Source organism: Malus domestica, chromosome 10, assembly GCF_042453785.1.
Source record: "Malus domestica chromosome 10, GDT2T_hap1".
Taxonomy (NCBI): Eukaryota; Viridiplantae; Streptophyta; class Magnoliopsida; order Rosales; family Rosaceae; genus Malus; species Malus domestica.
This window is the reverse complement of record NC_091670.1, coordinates 33,201,879-33,226,020: the sequence shown is the minus strand read 5'-3', so window position 1 is coordinate 33,226,020 and position 24,142 is coordinate 33,201,879. Positions and strand designations below refer to the sequence as shown.

Below are 24,142 nucleotides of genomic sequence, written 5' to 3'. Positions count from 1 at the left end.
ATATACGCTTCTGGGTATCATTGGAGGTAATGCATAAATATTCCACATTTTCTACACTTTTCGTTTCAAGGTGGTATCCATTTAAACGTATGTCTTTAAAACTCAACAAATTTCGAATGGACTGAGTAGCATATAATGCATTCTTTATAGACAATATTGTTCCATTTGGTAACATAATCTGGGCTTTTCCTGAGCCTTCAATTACATCTGATGGTCCTGATATTGTTGTTACCTTTACTTTTGCAAGTACCAAATTCGAGAAATACTTTCGGTCTCGAAGTATTGAATGCGTGGTTGCGCTATCTGCAAGACAAAAGTCTCCGCCATTGATCTTGTTTTGAGAACAACCATAATTTTTATCCATGATCTCTGAGTAAAGAAAAAGCAGTTTATTCATACTGGAATACTACTTTTATTGAATTGAAAATGCGAGCATTAAACCATAGGTACAAATAACATGAGTACATTAAACATAAATAATTCAATCGGACCCATAAACTTCATTCCCTCTTTCATTAATAAAGTCTGTAGCATCCAGGTGGGTTGTGTTTAACTGTCCTGATAAATTGGTCACTGGATCAGGGGTTTCCATTGGTTTAGCCTGGTCAAGGAAATTGATCTCGACACCCTTTTCCTTGAAGGAGGCTTGATATAGTTCCACCAGATGCTTTGGGGTGCGACAAGTACGCGCCCAATGTCCGTTGCCACCACACCTATGGCAACCTCCTTCATGACTTCTAGGAGTGTTCACATGAGCTTTTCCTTTCTGGCGATTGGTATTTTTAAAGCTCGGGCCTGGATTATACCTTGGAACCTGGTTGTGAAACTGGACACCATGGTTCTTGCTTTTCCCTTTCCACCGACCTTGCTTGTGGCCACGTCCTCGTTTGTAATTATTGCCACGAGAGGATATGGTATTCCTTTCAAGGGAAGCAACATTCACTTCTGGGAACGGTGCTGATCCAGTAGGTCGGGAATTATGGTTTTTCATGAGAAGCTCATTGTTCTGTTCAGCTACCAGGAGCACAGATATCAGCTGGTTGTATTCAGTGAAGCCTCGCGCTCTATACTGTTGTTGCAGTACCATGTTAGAGGCGTGGAATGTGCTGAAAGTCTTTTCCAATAACATCTCCTCAGTGATAGTATCCCCACAGAGTTTCATCTGAGAGGTAATTCTGAACAACGCCGAATTGTACTCAGCCACTGATTTGAAATCCTGGATCCTCAGGTGTGTCCAGTCATAGCGAGCTTTTGGAAGAATCACCATTGTCTGGTGATTGTATCTGCTTCTCAAGGCATTCCAAAGGGCTAACGGATCTTCAACCGTTAAGTACTCGCTCTTTAGTGCCTCATCAAGATGACGACGAATAAAAATCATGGCCTTTGCCCGATCTTGAGAGGATGAGCTGTTTCTTCCTTGATGGTATCTCCAAGATTTGCTGCTTCCAGATGGATCTTGGTATCCAGTACCCATGTAAGGTAATTCTTTCCAGTAATGTCCAGGGCAGCAAAATCAAGCTTTGCCAAGTTTGCCATTTTCTTTTCTGAAAGAAAAATGAGGTGTGTAAGAACTTGCAATAATATGTGTACTGGAGAAATATATTGTTAGAACTTCTGGTTCTTACAAATTTTTGATCTTCAGGCCAAAATGATAAGTACTCGAAACTTCAGGCTCGAGATTTACACAATTAATGAGAAGGGCAATTGTACCGCACCATTCTCATCGAAATAAGTATAGGATGGGTGATTATTCCGCACTACTTTAAACAGCAGGAAAATTTAAATATGTAGAGCAAGGTGGACGATTATACCGCACTACCTAAAATTGCAATAAAATTTAAATATGCAAAGCAGGGTGGACGATTATACCGCACCACCTAAAATTGCGATAAAATTTAAATATGCAAAGCAGGGTGGACGATTATACCGCACCACCTAAAATTGCGATAAAATTAAATATGCAAAGCAGGGTGGACGATTATACCGCACCACCTAAAATTGCGATAAAATTAAATATGTAAAGCAGGGTGGGTGATTATTTCACACCACCTAAAATTGCGATAAAATTAAATAACGGGAAAATTTAAATATGCAGGATAGAGCGGGCGATTATACCGCTCCACGTAAAATTTGCAGTAAAATTAGATCTGCAGTCCAAGATAGGCGATAGAACCGCACAATCTTGGATTGCATAAATAATCAGTGGGTTAGTAGTCAATATCTACACCAAACAAGAAATCAAAGATATAAGTGACTGTTAGTTGGAGAACTAGAAGTAAACATGGTGCAAACAGTTCTTCGCGAGGGTATACCCAGCAATTGAGAGAGAGGAAGAAGAAGAACAGTAAAAACCTTAGAGGAAACATTTTTTTTTCTTTCGGTGAAAGGAAATGAGAAATGATTAGAGAGTCGTGCTGATAACGTGTTATAAATAGGCAAAATTTATAGAGAGATAACCTTTACTCGGTGAAGGAACGAAGCAGTTGCAGAGTAATATACCGACACAAGCTGTTGCAGAGGAAGTAATGTATATTATTGCTATTAGATATATTTCTCTTTTCTTTCTTCTTCTCATTCACTCCTCTTTGCACAATTGAAGTGCTCTATTTATAGAGCTACTTCAATGGAAAATTACAAAACATTACTATTTAGCTTATGAGTATATAGTATACACATGTGATACTTTACTATACACATTACTATACACATGTGGGCAAACATACCCATTATTTACAACAAAATACAATTTATAACATGAGAAATTATTGAAGTTTGTATTCATGATTGAACAAGAAGTTATCCTTACATTGTACTTACAAAATTCCTGTTCAAATTAGGGTTACATACACTGAAATTTTGTATTTTTCTTGTCGAAAAGTTGAAAAGAAAAAGAAAAAGAAAGAAAAATCCGCATTGTCATTGTGATCGAGTCTATTTTGAAATCAATAATAAACAAATCGACACCCATCATAACCTGTGAAGACGTCACCAAGATAATGGATCAGTTTTCTATATAAACTAAAATGCAATACGGAAAAGTATTGGGACTAAACAAGAAATGAGTGAATGAAATTATTGAAATATGTACTCTCTTACTTGGATCAACAGTAACTAGCATTGCAGTTCCTCCAAAAGAACAAGTGCCACCAGCAACCTTAGTCCTTTGCCAGTAACTATTGAAGGCATAGGAAGCATGGGCAAACAATGTGTCGGGCATGAAGCATGACCCATTGGGTTGGATGGAAGCGCAATCAGCTCCAGACCCACACGCATAATTCATAGCTTCTTGGATGATGGGGTCGGGCACAGATGGCTTAGCCACGCACCACAGGGCCGCCGTCGGGCCTCGTCTTGGACTCGGCGGTGTAGTGGGCGGAGGGAACACAATGGGAGGTAGGAACACCGGCGGGCTTGGTTGAAACCCAATAGGAGATGGTACCGAAGAAGGCGGACTTGGAACAAGACCGGGCGGGCTAGGCTCGAAATAAGGTGGGCTTGGGATGTAGATAGCGGGACTAGGTATAAAGCCCGGTGGGTTTGGGACGCTTTCCGGCGGGCTTGGAAAGCTTTCAGGCGGGCTTGGGACGCTTTCGGGCGGGTTGGGAGTGGGGATGGATTGTGGTGTGCCGGGTACAAAGCCCGTTGGGCTTGGGAAGGTTTCCGGTGGATTAGGGGTGGAGATAGATTGTGGTGAACCTGGGACAATGCTTGTTGGGCTTGGAGGTGGACTTTGGAGAGGAAGGGTTGGGGGAACGTAAACGAAGGGTGATGAGGGAGTTGGTGGTGATAACACAATAGGTGTTGGGGCAGTTGTAGAGGGAGTTTGTGGGGTATTGGGTGGAGTTGTACAATATGGAGGTGCATTTTCAGGCATGGAAATTGGAGGTAAAGAATCATAAGGTGGCAATGTAAATGGTGAATCCACATCATATGGTTGGATGTCCTTTGATCCCTCCAATGGAAAATCAAGGCGGTTGATTAAGTTCAATTTGTTTGCAGCTTTGAGAAACAGACTTTGGTGCTGTGTTGGACTTGGAAGACTATCTTTTAGCAATCTCATTGATCTTCTTGCCTCTACCAAAACATATGGATTACTTGTCAACAAATAAAATTAACCGTCTCATAGTTGTATCGAGATGTTATTCGACCACCTCTTACTATATCTCTCATCACGTGACTTAGTCACCTGACGAGAAATATAGATTAAAAGGGGATATATCACGGGTCATCCCTAAGAATCTACCCTCAACTTGAGGTTAAGCACTGTATATATAATGTGGTTAAGTACTAAAATGATCTAATCAAGGAAGAAGCTTACCACATTGAGTGAAGGAAATAGTTGCCAAAGTTAAATACAGAAAAACAATGCAAACTCTTGTGTTATTTCTACTTGTTTCCATGACTTGCAACAAAACCCAAAACTCCAATTTAAGCTTCTTCTTCTCCTCTTCTGCTTTTGCTACAGTTCCCACAAAAAACTCAAAAACCAGAAGCAGCAAGGCATGCAGAAGGAAGCATTTGCATATTTGAGCAGCAGCCTTGGACCTCACCTCCCCAGAATTGCCTACAAGAAAGGGCAAATGTAGACAAGTGGTTAGTTAACTCGGGTGGCCATAAAGATTGCTTCTTTAGCGGTCCAACTTTCATTCACTTTGCTCAGACATGTGTGTTTGAAGGAATACAAAAAGGGTTCAAAGAGAAGGTGTATGTTATAGGAAGGTGAATTATAACATCTCTTTTGCCTCCTCACTAATATTGTTTTTGCATGCAACAAACTGGAATATATGCTTGCTTGGTCTGGGAAAAATCGAAGTGTGATTTTCTCTGCCCTTTTCTGTTGCTTCCTTTCTACTCAAAGCTCTCTCTCTCTCCTCTCAATTCTCTTTCTAAGTGGGGGGAAAACCAAACCAAGAGACAAGGTGGATATGCATTTTTCAAATGAAAAATTGGTTGTTTGTTATACGAAGTTGCAGGGTCAGAAATTCATATTAGGGGAGAAGCGGCAGAGTTAGAAGTTCATGTTAGGAGGGACACACTTTATACCGAGATGGACATAATATAAATAAAAGTAGATGTCTCGTTCGTTTTGGTTACCTTGATATTAAATTCAAAAGTGAGTAACCATGCATGCATTTATTATTCATTATACAAGGTCAACTATATCAAGTCCATTTATTCTTCACTCTTTATACCAATCACAATGGTGAGTGACCAGATATTCGTTTTCTCATGGAGACCAGGAGAACATTTTTGTAAAAACATTAGGAATGAGAGAATTTGAAGGGTTTTTGTGCTAATTTGGACACGTGAAATCTTTTTCTCTCTTTTTGATTTCTTAGATGGTATAATAGAGGAAAATGAGAAATAAACCAAAAAATAATAGTCACCAAGCAAAGGGGAAAAATTGTATATAGGCAAGAAACAGAGAATATGATCAATTATAGAACTATAGTTTCAAATCTTTGATGTAAAAAATTAAAGGCTTTGTATTTGTTGGATTGAAGTTAATTTGACTAACACACACAATTACAAATTCAAGTTGATAGTGGTAAAATTGATTAATGGTAGTAGAGGTTTACAGGAAAAAACAATTTCAACATAGGACGAGCCTACCTTGGCCTCGAGGTAGCTCCGCCACTAGTTATATATACTGTAAGAGAATTTATAGTTAAAGCAATTACAAGCGTTTACTCTGTATTCGATGTCCCCCCCTCCCCCCTCCACCGTGCGCGCCGCCCAGTATCACTTTGCATCAAAAGAATGCTTGTTACAATCACTTTTGTTCTGATTGCTTACTGGCTTGGATTTGCTTTGTTCAAATGATCTTTTACATGTTTGGTTAAAAGTACATTTGCAGGTTTGGTTACGAAACGTACAATGCCTTTAACACAAATTGCTTCAATGGGTTATCCTAATCACCATGTCCCCACCAAGGATTAATACTCCTTAATCTATTTGAAGGCTGATTAGTGCTTTAATCTGACAAATTAAGAAATGAAGGCAATGCCATATTCGAGAACATGCAACATTCACCAAAGTCTCATCAGAGTTGTGGGATTTTAGAATCAAAACTGCTCTCTATGTTCTTTTATCCCGTTTTGCTTCCGACCTCGTACCAAATTCAAAAGTTTAACTAATCAATTATTAACTTGTAGCTCAAGTTGTTAAGAACGTTATTCGTATCATAACCTATCTATAGACTTTTACATGTAATCAAATAGACATGAGTCTTGTGGTGGCAAACATGATCTTTATAAATCATTATATTCTTATATACAGTTTTAATATAAATCATTATACCATTCTAAAGTTACAATTTGTTAGACTATTGTCCTTTTGATCCAGTTAACTGTCAAGTAAGTTGTTACTTTTTAGGGAACTTTAATGAAAAGCACCCAGTACTGTTCACTTTAACGAAAAACCACATTTTTACACTAAAAGTCAATCCTGGTACTATTCACTTTACCCTTTATTTTGTCCTTATCATTAAAACTCAAAGTTTTCAAGCCCTTTTCATTAGTTTTCCTTACTTTTTAACGTGACACGTTAAACTCATTTTTATTTATTTAAACTCTACATTAAATGAAATTACACATATCCTAAAAGGAATAAATAAGAGTTTTTTCTCAAACACTATAAAATGATGAAAAAATGACCCAAGCGGCGGACACCACAGCAACCCAACGTTGATGTAAATAACCATTTCACACATTTCCTAATCAAAGGATAGTAGTTATACAGGGGGGCCAATACTGTAATATTTTGATAATTTAGGGTTGCTATTGACAGTTTCAAAAAATAGGGACCAAATTGATAACCATCCCAAATCACAGGGTGCAAAGTGCAATTAAAAAAGGAAGCTTTCTTTCAGGTATTTGCAGCACGGTAGGTGGTTGACACTTCAAGCTGGTTTGGTATTGCTGCTTCTGTTGTGCTGTGAGAATAAACAGCTGTGAAATAAAGTGGCATAGTGTTTTATAAACTTTTTTTGCAAAAGTGCTTTTGGAAAAAAAAAACGGTATTATAGTGTTTGATAAACTTTTATGTAAAACAATTGTAAATGTATGAAATGACCAAAAATGTATAATACTAGATGTGTCATTAATTTAATTTTCTTAACAAATAAAGGTAAATTACTAAATATACTTTATTTTTAAAAGAAAAATATTTATAAACTTTATCTTAAACATATAATCCAACGTATATTAAAAAATCATAATCCGACGTTTAACAAGAAACATAATCCAACATTCAACATATAATCCAACATTTATGTTGCTTCACATTTTCAGCTTTTTTTTCAAAACTCATTTTGGTTGCTTTACGTTTTTAGCTTTTTTCACACAAAACTATAAAAATAAGGTATTAGCTGTTTTTAAGTGTTTACCAAACACCTTTTTAACCTCAACTTTTTTTTATACCCATTTTTATAAAAGTATCAGTACCAAACCAGTACTGTATCTCAGTACAAACCAGTACTTCAGTCTGCTGCAGCTGCCCATTGAAAGCTAGGGTTTAAGCTCTGCTGTAAAGACGGCATCTTTCCAACAATCAGGTAACACATTCAACCTCCATAAACCCTAATAGTTCTGTATACCCAATAACTCAATGTTTTGTAGGAGGAAGCTTTGCCCTATAAATATTTGTAGACTCACCAAAAACCCTACGTCAGCCCTGCATTTCGTAGTTTCCTTTCAAAGTACCCAAATTTATGTGCAAATGAACTTCAGAGTTATGGAGGAAGATTCAGGTTATGGAGCTCTATAACGGGTTTCAATTCAATTTCTCATAATTTTTCTGTACCAGCAAAACCCAATTTTGTGGGGGGCTCTGGTTTTTCGGATACGAATTTGGTTGAAACGCCGGTATCTTTAGGCCCTTTGATCAGAAAATACTGTTCTAGGAAGAAGAGTGATGAGTGGACTGAGGAAATTGAGTATTTGGATGAATCAGGGAGTGTTATTTACACCGGGAAAGGTATACGGTCGGTCGAGCCAGGGTTCGATGACCATGTGATGGTAGGCGGGTTGAAAAAGCCGATGTTGAATGCCTCTGCCATTGCTAAGATTGTTGAGGTTGTGAAGAGGTGGAAATGGGGGCCTGAATTGGAGACCCAATTAGACAAACTCCAATTTGTGCCAAACATGACTCACATTACTCAAGCCTTGAAGGTTATTAAGGATGGCGATGGTGCTTTGAGTTTGTTTCGATGGGCTAAGAGGCAGGCGTGGTATTTGCCGAGTGACGAGTGTTATGTGGTGTTGTTTGATGGCCTAAACCAAAGTAAGGACTTCAATGGAATCCAATCCTTGTTTGATGAAATGGTGCAGGATTCAGGTAGTAGTGGGGTTTTGTCATCTGGTGCGTATAATCGCGTCATTCAGTTCTTGGCTAAAGCAGATAAAATGGAGGTGGCATTTTGTTGCTTTAAGAAGATTCAAGATTCGGGTTTTGAAGTTGATACTCAGACATGTAATTCACTTATATTGCTGTTTCTAAATAAGGGTTTACCTTATAAGGCATTTGAGGTATATGAGAGCATGCAAGCTGCAAGCTTTTCATTAGATGGATCAACCTATGAGTTGATGGTACCAAACTTGGCGAAATCAGGCCGCCTTGATGCTGCATTTAAGCTCTTCCAAGAAATGAAATAAAGGAACTTTAATCCCAGCTTTAATGTCTTTGCATCACTTGTTGATTCAATGGGAAAAGATGGGCGGTTGGACACGTTGATGAAGTTATACATGGAAATGCAGGGCTACGGTTCTATGATTGAGTCATATGTAAGGGCTGGCAAATTAGATGCTGCCCTTAGGCTTTGGGATGAGATGAAGAGAGTGGACTTTAGGCCTAACTTTGGGTTGTACACAATGATTGTTGAGTCCCATGCAAAATCAGGGAAACTTGATACTGCAATGTCTACCTTTACCGATATGGAGAAGGCTGGATTTCTACCCACTCCTTCCACATATTCGTGTCTATTGGAAATGCATGCTGCCTCTGGACAAGTAGATTCTGCTATGAAGCTGTATAACTCAATGACCAATGCAGGTTTAAGACCAGGTCTAAGTACTTACACATCTCTTTTGATGCTTTTGGCTAATAAGAAGCTTGTGGACGTGGCTGCCAAGATTTTGCTTGAGATGAAGGCCATGGGTTATTCTGTTGATGTGAGCGCTAGTGATGTTTTGATGGTGTATATCAAGGAGGGTTCTGTTGATGTAGCCTTGCGGTGGTTGCGCTTCATGGGCTCATCAGGGATTAGAACAAATAATTTTATAATCAGACAGTTGTTCGAGTCATGTATGAAGAGTGGTTTGAATGAGTCAGCGAAGCCTCTCTTAGAAATGTATGTGAATACTTGGTGCAAAAGTCGACCTCATACTTTACACATCCATTCTAGCCTATCTCGTAAGATGCCAGGAAGAAGAGCATGAGAGGCATTTGATGTCAATACTTGGTGCCACAAGACATAAGGCACATGCTTTTATGTGTGGCTCTTCACGGGCACATAACAGAGGAAACAACCAGTGTTATCTTTTGTGAGGGAATTTTTTCAAGGTATCGATTATGAGTTGGAAGAGGGGCCTGCTAAGTACTTTGTTAATGTTCTCCTCAACTACCTTGTTCTTATGGGGCAGATAAATCGAGCCTGGTGTGTTTGGAAAGTTGCCTATGAGAATAATCTTTTCCCAAAGGCAATAGTATTTGATCAGCAAATTGCTTGGTCCCTGGACGTCAGGAACTTATCAGTTGGAGCTGCTCTGATAGCAGTTGTGCATACTCTCCATAGGTTCAGAAAACGAATGTTATATTATGATGTCATCCCAAGACGCTTTAAATTGGTCACAGGACCGACTTTGAAGATTGTGGTTGCACAGATATTGAACTCGGTGGAATCTCCATTCGAGGTTAGCAAAGTGGTGCTGAGGGCTCCAGGAGATGCTGTCATGGAGTGGTATAAGAAACCCATTGTTCAACAGTTTCTTCTGAATGAGATTCCGTCAAGGTCCGACATCCTCATGCACAAGCTGAACACTCTTTTTCCTAGTTCTGCACCTGAATTAAGGTCTCTGGCTCCTCCCAAAATGCTCATGCCAAGGAAAGTAATGTAAACATAGAGGATATATTCGACATTTAGTTACGCATTTGTTAAATGGAAAATGTATAAGTTGTTGATTTTTGACCTTTCTCTGAAATTAATGAAACATGTATATAATAAAAAGTTTCAGCTAGTTCATTGTTCTTTCTCTTTTAAGTTTGAATTATTGTGTGAGTTCATGAGACTCCCCCATCCCCCTAGCCCTTGCATAGGACACTGTATCCTTTTGTTTAAGTCCCGAAGAGACGAGCTTTGGTAAGAAGTGGATGCTGGATTCTGTACATTTTCAGGCAACCTCATCCCCAAGGTCCTCTTTGAATGGAGAGTGAATAGTACTTTCGTCCTTTTTAGCCAATTTTATTTTACATCTTTGTTGTTTACGCTAGGAAAAATACTTTGATCCCTTACGTATAAGAAGTCATTTCTCCTAACAAACAAATGTTCATCTACAAGAGTGCAAGAACTTTGTATGGTGTTTTTAATAAGTTAGTTTGTATATGTATCAGACTGTGATTTGCAGATAAGAAATAACGATTAAAGAGTCAAAAAATTCTTTTGCTACTCGTTAAAATTCATGCAACCTCTCGGTGTAAGATACACCGGTGCATTGCACGGTTGAATTTGCGCGATTGGATTCTGACAATCTCAGTTAGCCGTTCTAATACCAGCAAGACAAGAAAGATGAATACAACCAAAATATTCATCCGTACATCCAACTCTCATATATCAAATTTCTAAAATTTTGGTTCACCCTCATTAATTTTTACTGTTTGATTTCTTTAAGAACTTGAAAATAATGAAAAACATCTTGGGATGGAAAAATATGGTGGACGTTAGGCCCCGTGGACAATAAGAAATAATTAAGAGCAGTCGCCGGAAGTCGTTCCGCCGCCACACACAAATCATTTAGGGTTGGTTTGGTATTGCTGTGCTTTGAAAAAAAAAAAAACTATTTCTGCTGTGCTGTGAGAATAAGCTCATTTTTGCTGCTCCACGTTTTCAACTTTTTTTTTCACAAAAAACTGTGAAAATAAGCTGTTTTTAAGTATTTACCAAACAATTTTTTGAGCTTAGCTTTTTTTGATACTTACTTTTTATAAAAGCACCTCAGTACCAAACTAGTACTTAATACCTTGTAATTTGGTCACCCTCCGAGGATTTTTCTTCCCGAAAGTTGTTGGAGTGGTGTTTTTGATTCTGATAGTAAAATTTCGAATTCAAATATGAAAATTCTGAATTTAATATTTTTAGAGAAATTGGAATGGAGGAATGCATTTACAAATTTTGTCCAAACACATTTCCATTAAAAAAAAACTTATGAATTATTCCCATTTATTATAGTTGTTTAGTCTAATTATATATTTTGTAATCAATTTTTTGTATTTTATATTTAGTTTGGATACATTTTGTTTATTGTTTTGATATTAAACACACACTAGTATAACACAAAATAAATTGAATTTATACATATACATGTAACAAATATTAAGAAGAACAACAAATTGCATGAACAATAAAGTTAGAGTGTAATAAAAAAACTTATAAAATATATGAATTTCCAAATTATGTTCTAAAATTTTCTAAATTACTCCGTTTCTGAAATTTCTGAACTGGCCCAAAATTCCAAATTTGAAAATTGTGATATGATCCAATCCAATTATGAAATTTTAAAGCAAAAATTTAAAAGATTATTTCCGACCTGATTCTTGCAAAAAAAACACGCTTAATTCTTCTTCGTGTATTTTTAACTTTTTAAATGAATAAATATAAAATCAAAAGACATAAATAAATAGATGTGGAAATGATTTCCGATTTACTAAAAATTATTTTAGATAACAATATAATTCACTCTCTAAAAAAAGCTCATCAGATTCGATTAAAAAAAAATGAGCTCCAGTTTCAGCGACAATTTTCTGACTTGGGCCTTCAATTTCTAACATGGGCCTCTGATTTTCTTGGACCCTCACATAGACAGCGACAGTGACAGAGAGTCGGTGACATAATTAACTTTTTTTTTTTATTAAAAAACGAAAAAGAAAAAGAAAAAGGAAGTTTCGCCTCTGCTTCTTCCTGCACCCTCACTCACTGAAGCGCTCTCTCCCTGTTTTCGCGATTGAAGTGAGGTAGATTTCTTTCCTTGATAGGTCTGTGGAAATCAACTGCAGTTGGGTATGAATTCGCATTGGAATTTCGTTTAAATTTCTGTTTGGTTGCCCAGAAAATTGCGGGAAAGGTCCCAATGAATCTCCGACAGTATCAACATTCTGAATTAGCAAAATTCTTGCCCCTCCCTCCCCCAAAAAAAAGAATTATGAAAATTTATTAAAATTTTGGTTACTGCTTTTGATTAAATTAACAATTTTTGAGTAATGTGGTCAATGATTTACGCGTTATGATTGAATCCTGATATCTGTAGCTGCAGTTGTTTGTTTGTATTGTTTCAGCTAAGTGGGAAGATATGGATTCATCAGTTCTGCTATATAACCAGCTCAAGGTTTAATTTTGTTGGGATTCTTTGAAGTCTTACGTTATAGGGTATATAAATTCGGATGGTTTATTGCTCCAATGGCACTTTAATTTTTTTTTGTTTCAATCCCTACAGGCGACCGAACCGTTTTTCTTGTTAGCTGGTCCCAATGTGATTGAATCCGAGGAGCACATTTTCCGGATGGCCGAGCACATTAAGAGTGTTGCAACAAAGTATTCTCCTTCTCTTTGGGATTTATGCATTTTGTCGAAATGGGATAAAGATTGGATTTAAATCTGTGTATTTTTTTCGGTTTTTGGCAAGATAGATAATTTATTGTTTAATCTTGTAGGGTTGGATTGCCACTGGTTTTCAAGTCGAGCTTTGACAAGGCCAACCGTACGTCCTCAAAATCATTCCGGGGTCCTGGCTTGGAAGAAGGCTTAAAGGTGGACCACTGTTCGTTATCTTGTTCTCATGCTAAGTTTAGATATGAATCGCTTTGGTTGATACGGTAATAAATATAGAGAACGTATTAGATATTGTTAAATGTTCAAGGTGATTATTTGTGTCATCAGATTTAGAAGACTTCAATTCAGTGTTATTGATCAGTTTTTCCCATTGTGGTTAGTCGATACGTTAGAAGTTCTTCTGTGACATGTGTTCTTACTACGGGCATATAGAAACCATGGTTTGATTCTTCAAGAGTAGGATTTCTCTTTCTTAACGTTTAATTGGCAGTAATTTTCAATATAGAAGACATTCAAGTTAGAATCACCAATTCCTCTTTATTTCTCCTTTTTCTTTCAGATCCTTGAGAAGGTTAAAACAGCATATGACCTCCCTATAATTACAGATGTACATGAAGCTAGCCAGGTGAGCATTCCGTCTCCTCTCTTCAGACACAAAAGTTTAGACCTTGTTCTAAGTATACTTGTTCGCTTAAGCTTTAAAGTTTGTGGGTCAAAGATAAGGTCGTAAAAAGTAAAATGATCGAATTTCATTTGACAAAACACTGTTTGGTTTGCTGAATAAATGTGTACCATTTGGGTAACTCGGATATACTATCCTCATCACTATATGTCTCTGTAACAATGTGTGTGGACTGTGGATAACGAGAAGTTAGACTCTGGCATTGATTATAATCTACTCCATTACAAATTTCTTGATCTTGAACCCGATGAATAGATCTATATGTTCTATCTTGAATACTTGCATGCACATCTGAAAAAGCCATCCATCCTTGTCTACTTCCTTGCCATCCCATGTTAGATAAAGAGAAAAGTTTGAACTGGATTTTGACAGGTCAGGAACTGTTTCTCATGTTTCTTCTTTGTTCTTTTTTTTTTCTAGTGTGAAGCAGTTGGTAAAGTTGCAGATATTATTCAGATTCCTGCATTTTTATGCCGCCAGGTGAAGGAATAACACTGTGCCTCCTACCAGCAGATATTTTCATTAAATGTTTTTACGGATGCGTTGCTAAAAAGAGGAATAAAAAGTTAAAAAGGAAGTTTTGAAAGGATGCAATAGCTGGAATCTTATCTTATTTGTGACTTCTTATGATGACAGACAGATCTTCTAGTTGCAGCAGCCAAGACTGGAAAAATTATCAATATTAAGAAGGGCCAGTTCTGTGCTCCTTCTGTGAGTGATCTTTCTCTCTTTCTCTCTCTCTCTGACCTAATTGATTAGACCTCCGCTGACTACTCTTTAAAATATTTTTGTATCCTTGTGCTTCAGATATTAAGCTTCAAAGTGTTCATATTTCAGGTCATGGTAAATTCTGCCGAGAAGGTTAGACTGGCTGGAAATCCAAACGTGATGGTTTGTGAGAGGGGAACTATGTTTGGCTATAGTAAGTCTTACAGCATCTATGTATTAAGCTATGCTTGCCCCGGCTATCTGTATCCATTGCTTTAACACAAGTGAAAGTAAATTCTGCTTGCATTATGTCCCCTTTTTGTTTCTAAACTTTCATGCATTGACTCCCCATTCATATCGTATAAGATGTACAATTGACCTACATTCTAGGAAATTATTTGTTCATTCTCATAAATTGTTCTTACTCAGTTGATTAATCCTATGTCTCTTCTTTGATTCATAGATGATTTAATTGTTGATCCTCGCAATTTGGAGTGGATCAGAGAAGCTAATTGTCCTGTGGTAAGTTAATGTTAAATTTTGCTCTTTTATGTGCTGTTGTTGTTTTATACTCAATTTCGTTTTGTTTTGCTTTATTTCCTGAAATTCTGTTGTGAGGAATATTGGATGTACCTATAGGAAGCTTCTGTAGGAAGTGTTGCCTGTTGAGTATGAAGTCAATTACAAAGAGGTTGGGATATGTGTTTCTATGTTGTTAGTAGGTCAAGACTCCAAGTCGTCTGACTGTAATGTGGCAATATAGATGTAGAAGCTGGTTAACAACTTGACATGTATCCTGTTCAGTTGGGTGACTATTAACTGCTCCTTACTAATGCTTTCAGACCTTGGTTCTTGTCAGATGATTCTTTTGTATTTTGCATTTGTTCAGTCCCAATTTTCCGTATCTTAACATGCTGCCTCCATTCTCATTTAACAATCTGAAGACCAGACCATGTGACTCAACTCAAGTGTTTCACTACAGGTTGCTGACGTCACACATGCTTTGCAACAGCCTGCTGGGAGAAAGGTGAGAACATTTGTTGTGCTCTGCAGCTTCCTCTCTTAGAAACGCATGGTTATTATAGCTGCAAATTATATATTCTGTGGTATTTCACTTGAAATCTGTAACCAATATTATTTATTCATCTTCATGGGTTTCTAAGGGTGATGTTGCAATATTTCTACCATTTTTTTTAGCATCAACAGCTTTAATATGCTGAATTTGGTTTGATATTATTTTATTGTCGAATTTTGCATCCCATTTCAAATGGCTGAACCCTACTTTATCCTGTAGTTGGACGATGGAGGTGTTGCCAGTGGTGGTCTTCGTGAATTGATACCGTGCATTGCGAGGACAGCAGTCGCTGTTGGGGTGGATGGAATTTTCATGGAGGTAAAGTAATCTTCTGAGTTCTGAATCTGATGCCTGCATTTTTTGTTTCGCCTTCTCTGAGGATTATCATTATCAATTCTGGGGTTTACTTTAAAACAAATTAGGTGATGTTAACTAATTCCACTTACCAGTAATGCAAACTGTAACTTGAATTCATTTTGAGTTCACTTGAAGGAGCTTTATGAATAATTTCTCTTAAGTTATCTGTAACTATAAATGTGCATGCAAATTCGAAAGTGTCCAATACGAATTCATCTTTCTTAGCTTTTCATTGTATGACCATAACATACGTAGGTTGCAGATATTTCTTAGGGTAGTCTTCTTCATTATGAATAGATTCATACACACATACTTATTCACGCTTGCATACAGACTTTTGGGTTGCTAAGATTTTCCTTTGGTTACATAGGTACATGATGATCCTTCTAACGCTCCAGTTGATGGTCCAACTCAATGGGTGAGTAATGCTTTCTTATTTGCATGCACATTTTTTCTGGAAGTTCATTCCTGTTTTGGGATGTTTGAATATGTGGGCATTGTTTAACTAAAGAGTACTTTCTTAAGTTAAACTGTTTAAAATACTTCTAATTTATGATTTTAGCCCTTGCGCCACTTGGAGGAACTGCTGGTAGAGCTCATAGCAATTGCTGTAAGTCCCTTCCGTAATACGAGCACTTACATTTATGATCATTTTTGTGTTAATTGTTGAAAAACTACTTGAGAGAATTCATGTAAATGGAAAGTATAACATCTTGGTTACTTGGGAGAGTCAAAAATATAGTCGTTATATTAACCATGGAAATGCAGTGTTAGCTGTACTATGAATACTAGATTCTTTTAACAACTTTTCAAACAATTCAGAAGTACTTATTTAGACATATTTTATATGGTATAGTCTATCATCCTAAAACTCCCTGGCTTTCTCTGACAAGGCTAGAGAGTGAAAAATAAAGAACAAGAATGATTTTTCATTTTGATTGTTTCGTTGTTAATAATATGATTTTTCATTTTATTACTGGATATTGACCTGGATATTCTGTTTTGTTGTTAATTCTTAGAGGGTAAGCAAGGGGAAGCAACCTTTCAACATTGATCTCACACCCTATCGTGATTAGAAGACTTGAAGCTACTCTATTGGTAAGATGGTGGTATAACACATTAAGTATTTGTCTATTTTTCTTATGTTGCCCATTACTGTGAATCGGTGGTGTGTAAAAGTCCATCCTAGAGTAAAAGGAGAGCAGATCCACCCTCAGCCCTGTACCCGTGCAGGTAGGGGCAAAAAGATGCAGAATTAAGCGTTTTGCGGTACTCTCGATCATATACTTTTTACACCTCCAGGCAATATATAGGTCTAGAACTCTCATAAGAAAATCAATGTTAAAGAGTGTAAGGAGTTTCTTACTTGTCACCGCCAACATTTATGCTGCCTGGCGATGGATTTTTACAGAGTCTAATAAACCTACTTTTGACCAAAATGGCTTCTGCTTTTTTCCGCAACTGCTTCCATTTCTTGTTTCTTTGAGTCTGCTCCCGTTGTTACTTACATATGGTTTTTATTCCTTTTTATTTCAGGTATTTATCTGTGTTGGGGGAAGGGGAGTGACATTGTACCGCAGCCTCCCCCGTTCGATGAGCCGCAATGTTTACACTTGAAGGCATGCAGACCAGGATCAAATGTGAGATAAGATGCTGTCCTTCTTGGATTTGCCAGCACTTGTTTATCGTTGTAACTTGTATTCATGAATTCATTAGTACTGCGCTCGGACTAATTGTTTCTCTTGACCCGAAGATATTGTTTGTCATGATATTCGTGTTTGTGTTCCTCGTTAAATGTCCGTACATTTTATTCAAGAACTTGGAGTTCCGACTATGTACCTTGTCGCTTAAGAAATGAAGAATTATGTTTTTCTTCAATTAGTTTTCACTTTTCATTGGATAAGCATCAAGGGTGTTTTCAGTGAAAGTATTAACGTGCTTCTAATAAAAACGTTTGCTAACGGATGTTGACGGAGGATTTTTAAGGACGTGTTTGCACGAAGTGGTAAAGTTGATGCTTAAGTAGTTGTATACAACGGCGGTTAGTGCTTAAATTGCATTTAATACTCCATCGATGTGAAAAAAATTCCGTAATTTCTATTTCGTGAGGAACGAACCTCTAATAAAAAAAAACATAGTTGAAAAAAAGGCTGAGTTAAATACCAGATTTACCCTTCAAACAACTGAAAAACCCTAATTGCTACAAACCAGAGAAGTTCCTCCGCAGAGCGGCCAAGTCGTCGTCGTCGTCTGCTCCAAAAAAGAATCCGAAACCTTCGATTTCCCGGCTCTCATATTTCTTCCAATGGCCGATAACACCCGAAATATCCGAAACATATGCATACTGGCGCACGTGGATCACGGCAAGACCACGCTCGCCGACCACCTAATCGCCGGAACCGGTTCCGGCGTCGTCCACCCGAAACTCGCCGGGCGCCTCCGGTTCATGGACTATCTCGACGAGGAACAGAGGCGGGCCATCACCATGAAAAGCTCCTCGATTGCGCTCCACTACAAAGACCACTCCATCAATCTCATCGACTCCCCGGGCCACATGGACTTTTGCAGCGAGGTCTCCACCGCCGCCCGATTGAGCGACGGCGCTCTGGTCCTGGTCGACGCCGTCGAGGGCGTCCACATCCAGACGCACGCCGTGTTGCGCCAGGCCTGGATTGAGAAGCTGACGCCGTGCTTGGTGCTGAACAAGATCGACCGGCTGATCTCCGAGCTTAAATTGAGCCCCATGGAAGCTTACACGAGGTTAGTTCGTATTGTTCATGAGGTTAATTGGATTGTGAGTGCGTATAAGAGCGAGAAATACTTGTCCGACGTGGATGCTATACTTTCTGGGCCGGCGGGGGATGTGGGTAGTGATGAAAATCTGAGCTTTTTGGATGTGGAGGATGATGAGGAAGATACGTTTCAACCCCAGAAAGGGAATGTGGCGTTTGTGTGTGCTTTGGACGGTTGGGGTTTCTGCATTAGTGAGTTTGCTGAGATTTACGCTTCGAAATTTGGGGTGAGTGCGGCAGCATTGACAAAGGCTTTGTGGGGACCTAGGTACTTTAATCCGAAAACCAAGATGATTTTGGGGAAGAAAGGTGTAGCTGGTATGAAAAATGCTAGGCCAATGTTTGTTCAGTTTGTGCTTGAGCCGCTCTGGCAGGTTTATCAGGCCGCTTTGGACGATGATGGCGGTGGGAAAGTGATGCTTGAGAAAGTTATTAAGTCCTTTAATTTGAATGTGCCGCCTCGTGAGCTTCAGAACAAGGATCAGAAGGTTGTGCTTCAAGCAGTGATGAGTCGTTGGCTTCCGCTTTCTGATGCTGTGTTGTCGATGGTTGTGAGGTGTATGCCTGACCCAGTTGCAGCACAGGCGTTTAGGATAGGGCGGTTGCTTCCAAAGAGACAAGTTTTGAGTGATGGGGTTGATTCCGATGCGCTTGCAGAGGCGGAGCTTGTGAGGAAATCGGTTGAAGCTTGTGATTCGAGCCCTGAAGCTCCCTGTGTTGCTTTTGTATCCAAAATGTTTGCTGTCCCTATGAAAGTACTTCCACAGAGGGGATTAGATGGGGAAATTGAAAACAACGTAAGTGATGAGGGTGAATTGAATGAGTGTTTCCTTGCATTTGCAAGGATCTTTAGTGGGGTTCTTTATTCAGGACAGAAAATTTATGTGCTTTCGGCTTTGTATGATCCATTAAAAGGGGAGTCAGTGAAAAAGCATTTGCAGGTGGCTGAGTTGCAATCTCTGTATCTCATGATGGGCCAAGGCTTAACACATGTGGCCTCTGCCCATGCCGGGAATCTTGTGGCAATTCGAGGCCTTGGCCAGCATATACTGAAAAGTGCAACACTTTCATCGACAAAAAACTGTTGGCCTTTCTCCAGTATGGCTTTCCAGATTGCTCCTACTCTGAGAGTCGCAATTGAGCCAACTCATCCTGCGGATATGGGTGCACTGACTAAAGGTTTACGGCTGCTGAACCGGGCTGACCCGTTTGTTGGGGTAACAGTTTCTGATAGGGGAGAAAATGTGCTGTCTGCTGCAGGAGAGGTGCATCTTGAAAGATGCATAAAAGATTTGAAGGAGAGATTTGCAAGGGTAAGCCTGGAAGTGTCTCCACCTCTTGTGTCTTATAAAGAGACCATTGAGGGTAATGTAGCCGACAAACTTGAGAATTTGAAATTCTTTCGTACAAGCTCAGATTATGTTGAGAAAAAGACAGCAAACGGTAGGTGTATGATAAAGGTGCAAGTCATAAAGCTCCCACCCTCTTTAACTAAGGTGCTTGAAGATAGTTCTGATTTACTTGGAGATATCCTTGGAGGTAGAGCTTCTCAGACCAGTAAAAGTTTTGACACAGAGATTTCAAGGATTGCAGAAGATGAGAACCCGATTGAAGCACTGAAGAAACGTATCATGGATGCTGTGGAGAGTGATATTCTGTCTAGTGGTGATGACGACAAGGATAGGATTGAGAAGTGTAAACTAAAGTGGCAAAAATTACTTAAAAGGATATGGGCGCTTGGCCCTTCGCAAGTAGGTCCTAATATCCTCCTTACTCCAGACCTCAAAGGAAAGGGTTCAGATGGCTCTGTCCTCATCTGTGGTTCCTCTCATGTATCTCAAAAATTAGGGTTTGTGGATGCTTCTGGCAGTGGCAATACACCTGCTGATACATCTTCAGAAGTAGCTCAAACATTGTTAGTTGAGGCGGAGAGCCTTGAAAGCAGTGTAGTATCTGGGTTTCAAGTGGCGACAGCAGCTGGACCTTTATGCGATGAACCTGTGCGGGGTTTAGCATTTATTATCGAGGCTAAAATTGAACCATTGATGGCTCAGTCTGATGAAGGGGAAGCCTCCCACCACCAACCTGAGCAATATGGTATCTTCAGAGGACAGGTAATGACAACCATCAAAGATGCTTGTAGAGAAGCTGTACTTCAAAAGAAGCCACGGCTTGTGGAGGCCATGTACTTCTGTGAGTTGAATACGTCAACTGAGCATTTGGGTTCTATGTACGCTGTGCTTGGGCGAAGGCGGGCTAGAGTTTTAAAGGAGGAAATGCAGGAAGGCTCCCCATTGTTCACTGTGCATGCATATGTGCCAGTTTCTGAAAGCTTTGGTTTTGCGGATGAGCTTAGAAGATGGACTGCTGGTGCTGCAAGTGCTCTTCTTGTGCTTAGTCACTGGGAAGCACTTCCAGAAGATCCTTTCTTTGTACCAAAAACAGAAGAAGAAATTGAGGAGTTTGGTGACGGGTCTAGCATGCTTCCCAATACTGCAAGGAAACTAATTAACGGTGTAAGACGGAAGAAGGGCCTTCCTGTAGAGGAAAAAGTAGTACAGCACGCGACCAAGCAGAGGACCCTGGCTCGTAAAGTGTAAGAGGTTGGTGATACACTTTAGCTTTAGGGTTAGGGCCAAGTTAGATGATTGATTTACTACTTCTGTCGAAATGCAGGAGTTTTTGGTATGGTTGTAATTTACTTACTATAGTTTAATATCTTCTGGCAAATTGGCAATGCTGCTATAGAGTGAGACTAATTTGGTTGCGTAAGTGGTTCGTAACTCTCTCTCGACTCCTCGAGCTCTCCTCCTCCCCTAACTCCGTTGCCTGATTTCCCACTCCTCCCCTATCTCTCTCTTTTGAAACTCCTCTTTTTGTCTCTCGGCCTGTTTCTCTCTCTTGACCATCTTCTCTTCAGTTCGTCTTCTCTTCTTCCTTAACCCAGTAACCAGATTTTTGTCTCTTTCGACTCGGCCCACTTAGGCCCAAACTACCTGATCTCGACTCTGGCCCCACCCACCCTCTCTCTCGACCTCTCTCTGTGTTTCACCTCTGTCGACTCTCTCTCTCAGTCGATCTCAACTCCGACACATCACACCCACGACACCACACGTCTCTCTCGACTCCTCTCCGACTCTCTCTCTCTCGATCAAGTCTCGCTCAATGTAAGAAATTTTCCCTTTAATTCGTCATATTTCAATTAGGATTTCGATTTGGGATTTTGAAATGGGGATTAGAGTTCCGATTTGAATTTTGAATTTTGATTTGAGATTAGAAGATTGTTGAGGTCAGACCTTTTCGTGTAATGGTTGAGGGGATTGTTGAGATTAGGGATTGTTGAGGTATGTACCGTAATGGTGTACTAATGCAATTGCAGCAATTTGTTTCCTTTCAATAGGAATTTTTGAATTGATGTGTACAAACTTTTTCATTAAATTGATGTAATTGTTGTAAAATCGACGGTGTATGCAGTGGAATAAATAAACAAAACACAAAATTTATGAGGTTCCTCTACAGTTAATGTGATTGGAGTACGTCCTCGGGGCAGTAGTGGTGCTTTCTTTATAATTTGGAATAATAGGAGTACAAAAATAATTCTCTCTATTATCTCCTATCTTCTTCCTCTCTTTTCTCTCTTCCTCTTCCGTTTGGTTTCTCTCCTCAGTCGTATGTATCCTCCTTTTTCACCTCTCATTCATTTTATAAGCAAAGAGAATACTATTCACTTTACAAATTTTCTACAAATGAATAGTGAAAATACTGTGCATAAATAGTAACAAATCATTTATGTGGGCCATCCACATATTATTCACAACACTCCCCCTTGGATGGCCACAAGTATTTAATTGACTCGTTAAAATCTTGATTTGTTTTGGATGCTCTCCCTGATGAGTATCTCCCCCTGATTTCAAATCATTTAGGCTGATTGTTAATCATTCTGCTTCAGTCTCTTAGCGAGAAGAGTTGCCAAAAGAGGTGTTGTACTTGTAGTTAACTTTCCACATGCTTGTTCTTGAACTGGGCTGGAGGGCCTTCTGCTATACTTCCTCCAAATGTCTGAATTTACTTTTTTTTATCTGGAGCTGAATTTGATTCAAGGGTGGTGGATACTTGATCTTGAATCGGACTTGTGATTTCTTCAAAGGCCATCGATGCTTGATCTTGAATGAAATTGGACCACGAAGAGCTTCACGTGGCAAGTGATCTTCGGCTTTGTCAGGGATGAATCGGCACGTGTTTGTAGCTCTTGTTTCCACATGTTTCAATGTATCATTTTTGCTTGCCTTATCTGTTCCCCTTGCAGAAGTTGTATTTTCCTTGGTTTTTCTCCATGCATATGTGGCCTCTTCTCTTGTAGTATTTGTCCACTGATGCAGGAGTGGAATGCAAACCTTTGCTACTCATCATGCTTGACAGCTTTAGTGTAAATAGCCAACATCATGTCGACATTTGAAGATGACTACTCGAGACCAATGCTAGGTAAGCAATCAGGAAAGGTTCCAGGCAGTCGGTTCCTTACTGGAAGTTAGACTGGAGGTTCCGACATATTGCTTTCTTTATCCTTGTCTTGGTAGGTAAGGACAAGGATAAAGGAAAGGACAGGGAGATTGCATGATATGAAATACTCTTGCTCTTGTCCCTGATGATATAAGATACTCTTGCTCTGGTGTGACTTGTTTTGAAGAGGTATTTTCGGAGATGAAGAAAACTGAATATTTCAAGATGCTTGTTGAAGATGCTTGTTGAATATTTTCGGAGATGAAGAAAACTGAGTATTTCAAGATGCTTGTTGAAGATGCATTCTTGGAGATGAGGAAGAGTTAAATATTCTTGCAGGTCTGCCTTGTTATGGAGAACATAGGTCGACATATGTAGAGATTTCCAAGTAACATGTAGTGGTGTTGTGCCTTTACTCTTGTCAGCAACTGTGGTGTAATTAGAACAGTAAAATTTACGCGTTTTCAACTTTGTCAGAGATCTTTGATAAAGTTGCACGCGATATCCGAAAAACATGAGATTGCGTCTAAAAAATGCTAACAAACTTTATTCAGGAACATCTGGCTTTTGAAATTCGGAGAGCAGTGTCTCTTCGATCTCTGAACAAGTGGCTCTGTTGCTTCTTATTTTATAGAGACGTTAATTGTGCTCAAAATGTATGCTCGGAAAGTTGCTGCCTGTAGAAATTTTCCTCTTCTTGCACTTCTGAGATTTTATTTGACCTCATTTTTCTTTCATCATTTTTGAAAATGGCTTGCCCATCTAACATTTGCTTAGATTTGAGTCTTATAAGTGATACAGACGAGCAGCGTCAGGATAACATATGGCGCCTGTCCTTCTTATCTTCTAATGGTTCTCTTACGGTTGGGGACTCTATGATGAAGAATAACATAACCGCTACAGTAGTAGCTAGGAATATTCTCACTCCAAAGGATAACACAATCCTTTCAAAACGGTCTGATGAATCGGCCGTTCAAGACTCATTGACTCTCAGTGTTCAGTGTGCTGGCTCTGTTTCCAATATGGACCAACGCCTACTTGCTCAAACTCGCCAAGTTGAATCATTGATGGCTGATGTGGTAAGTCTTAAACAAGAGATCGGAGGGTTCAAGCACGAGAATAGAGTGTTACATGTGCTTGCCAATAATTACTCGACGAGCATGAAGAGAAAGCTCGACCAACTATAGGAATCCAAAAGTCAGATTCAA

General features: G+C 39.0%; 4 protein-coding genes and 1 pseudogene across 5 annotated transcripts; 3 read left to right on the top strand and 2 right to left on the bottom strand.

The window, feature by feature from the left end:
• Positions 1-374: 374 nt before the first annotated feature.
• On the bottom strand, positions 375-2,579 carry LOC139188902 (uncharacterized). Its single transcript, XM_070806969.1, has 2 exons — positions 2,458-2,579; positions 375-1,544 (listed from the first exon to the last, which is right to left on the bottom strand). Exon 2 carries the CDS (start codon positions 1,472-1,474, stop codon positions 482-484), a length of 993 nt encoding a protein of 330 aa, XP_070663070.1. The 5' UTR covers positions 1,475-1,544; positions 2,458-2,579; the 3' UTR covers positions 375-481.
• On the bottom strand, positions 2,512-4,731 carry LOC103445914 (protein TRACHEARY ELEMENT DIFFERENTIATION-RELATED 7A). Its single transcript, XM_029110073.2, has 3 exons — positions 4,319-4,731; positions 3,097-4,074; positions 2,512-2,974 (listed from the first exon to the last, which is right to left on the bottom strand). Exons 1-3 carry the CDS (start codon positions 4,398-4,400, stop codon positions 2,943-2,945), a joined length of 1,092 nt encoding a protein of 363 aa, XP_028965906.1. The 5' UTR covers positions 4,401-4,731; the 3' UTR covers positions 2,512-2,942.
• A 1,263-nt stretch (positions 4,732-5,994) lies between these two features.
• LOC103445915 (pentatricopeptide repeat-containing protein At1g79490, mitochondrial-like) lies at positions 5,995-10,240 on the top strand (annotated as a pseudogene).
• A 1,879-nt stretch (positions 10,241-12,119) lies between these two features.
• On the top strand, positions 12,120-17,520 carry LOC103445891 (2-dehydro-3-deoxyphosphooctonate aldolase). 2 transcript variants are annotated; one of them, XM_008384945.4, is made up of 15 exons: positions 12,120-12,225; positions 12,525-12,596; positions 12,705-12,802; positions 12,922-13,018; positions 13,380-13,445; positions 13,923-13,982; positions 14,139-14,213; positions 14,340-14,424; positions 14,674-14,732; positions 15,193-15,237; positions 15,505-15,603; positions 16,013-16,060; positions 16,205-16,252; positions 16,662-16,740; positions 17,179-17,520. In XM_008384945.4, exons 2-14 carry the CDS (start codon positions 12,561-12,563, stop codon positions 16,716-16,718), a joined length of 873 nt encoding a protein of 290 aa, XP_008383167.1. In that variant the 5' UTR covers positions 12,120-12,225; positions 12,525-12,560; the 3' UTR covers positions 16,719-16,740; positions 17,179-17,520. The 2 variants fall into 2 exon arrangements, with proteins under 2 accessions (XP_008383167.1, XP_008383168.1); XM_008384946.4 differs by having other exon boundaries at positions 12,168-12,271.
• A 207-nt stretch (positions 17,521-17,727) lies between these two features.
• On the top strand, positions 17,728-21,206 carry LOC103445892 (uncharacterized). The gene has a single exon (XM_008384947.4). It carries the CDS (start codon positions 17,948-17,950, stop codon positions 21,032-21,034), a length of 3,087 nt encoding a protein of 1,028 aa, XP_008383169.1. The 5' UTR covers positions 17,728-17,947; the 3' UTR covers positions 21,035-21,206.
• The last annotated feature ends 2,936 nt before the right edge of the window (positions 21,207-24,142 follow it).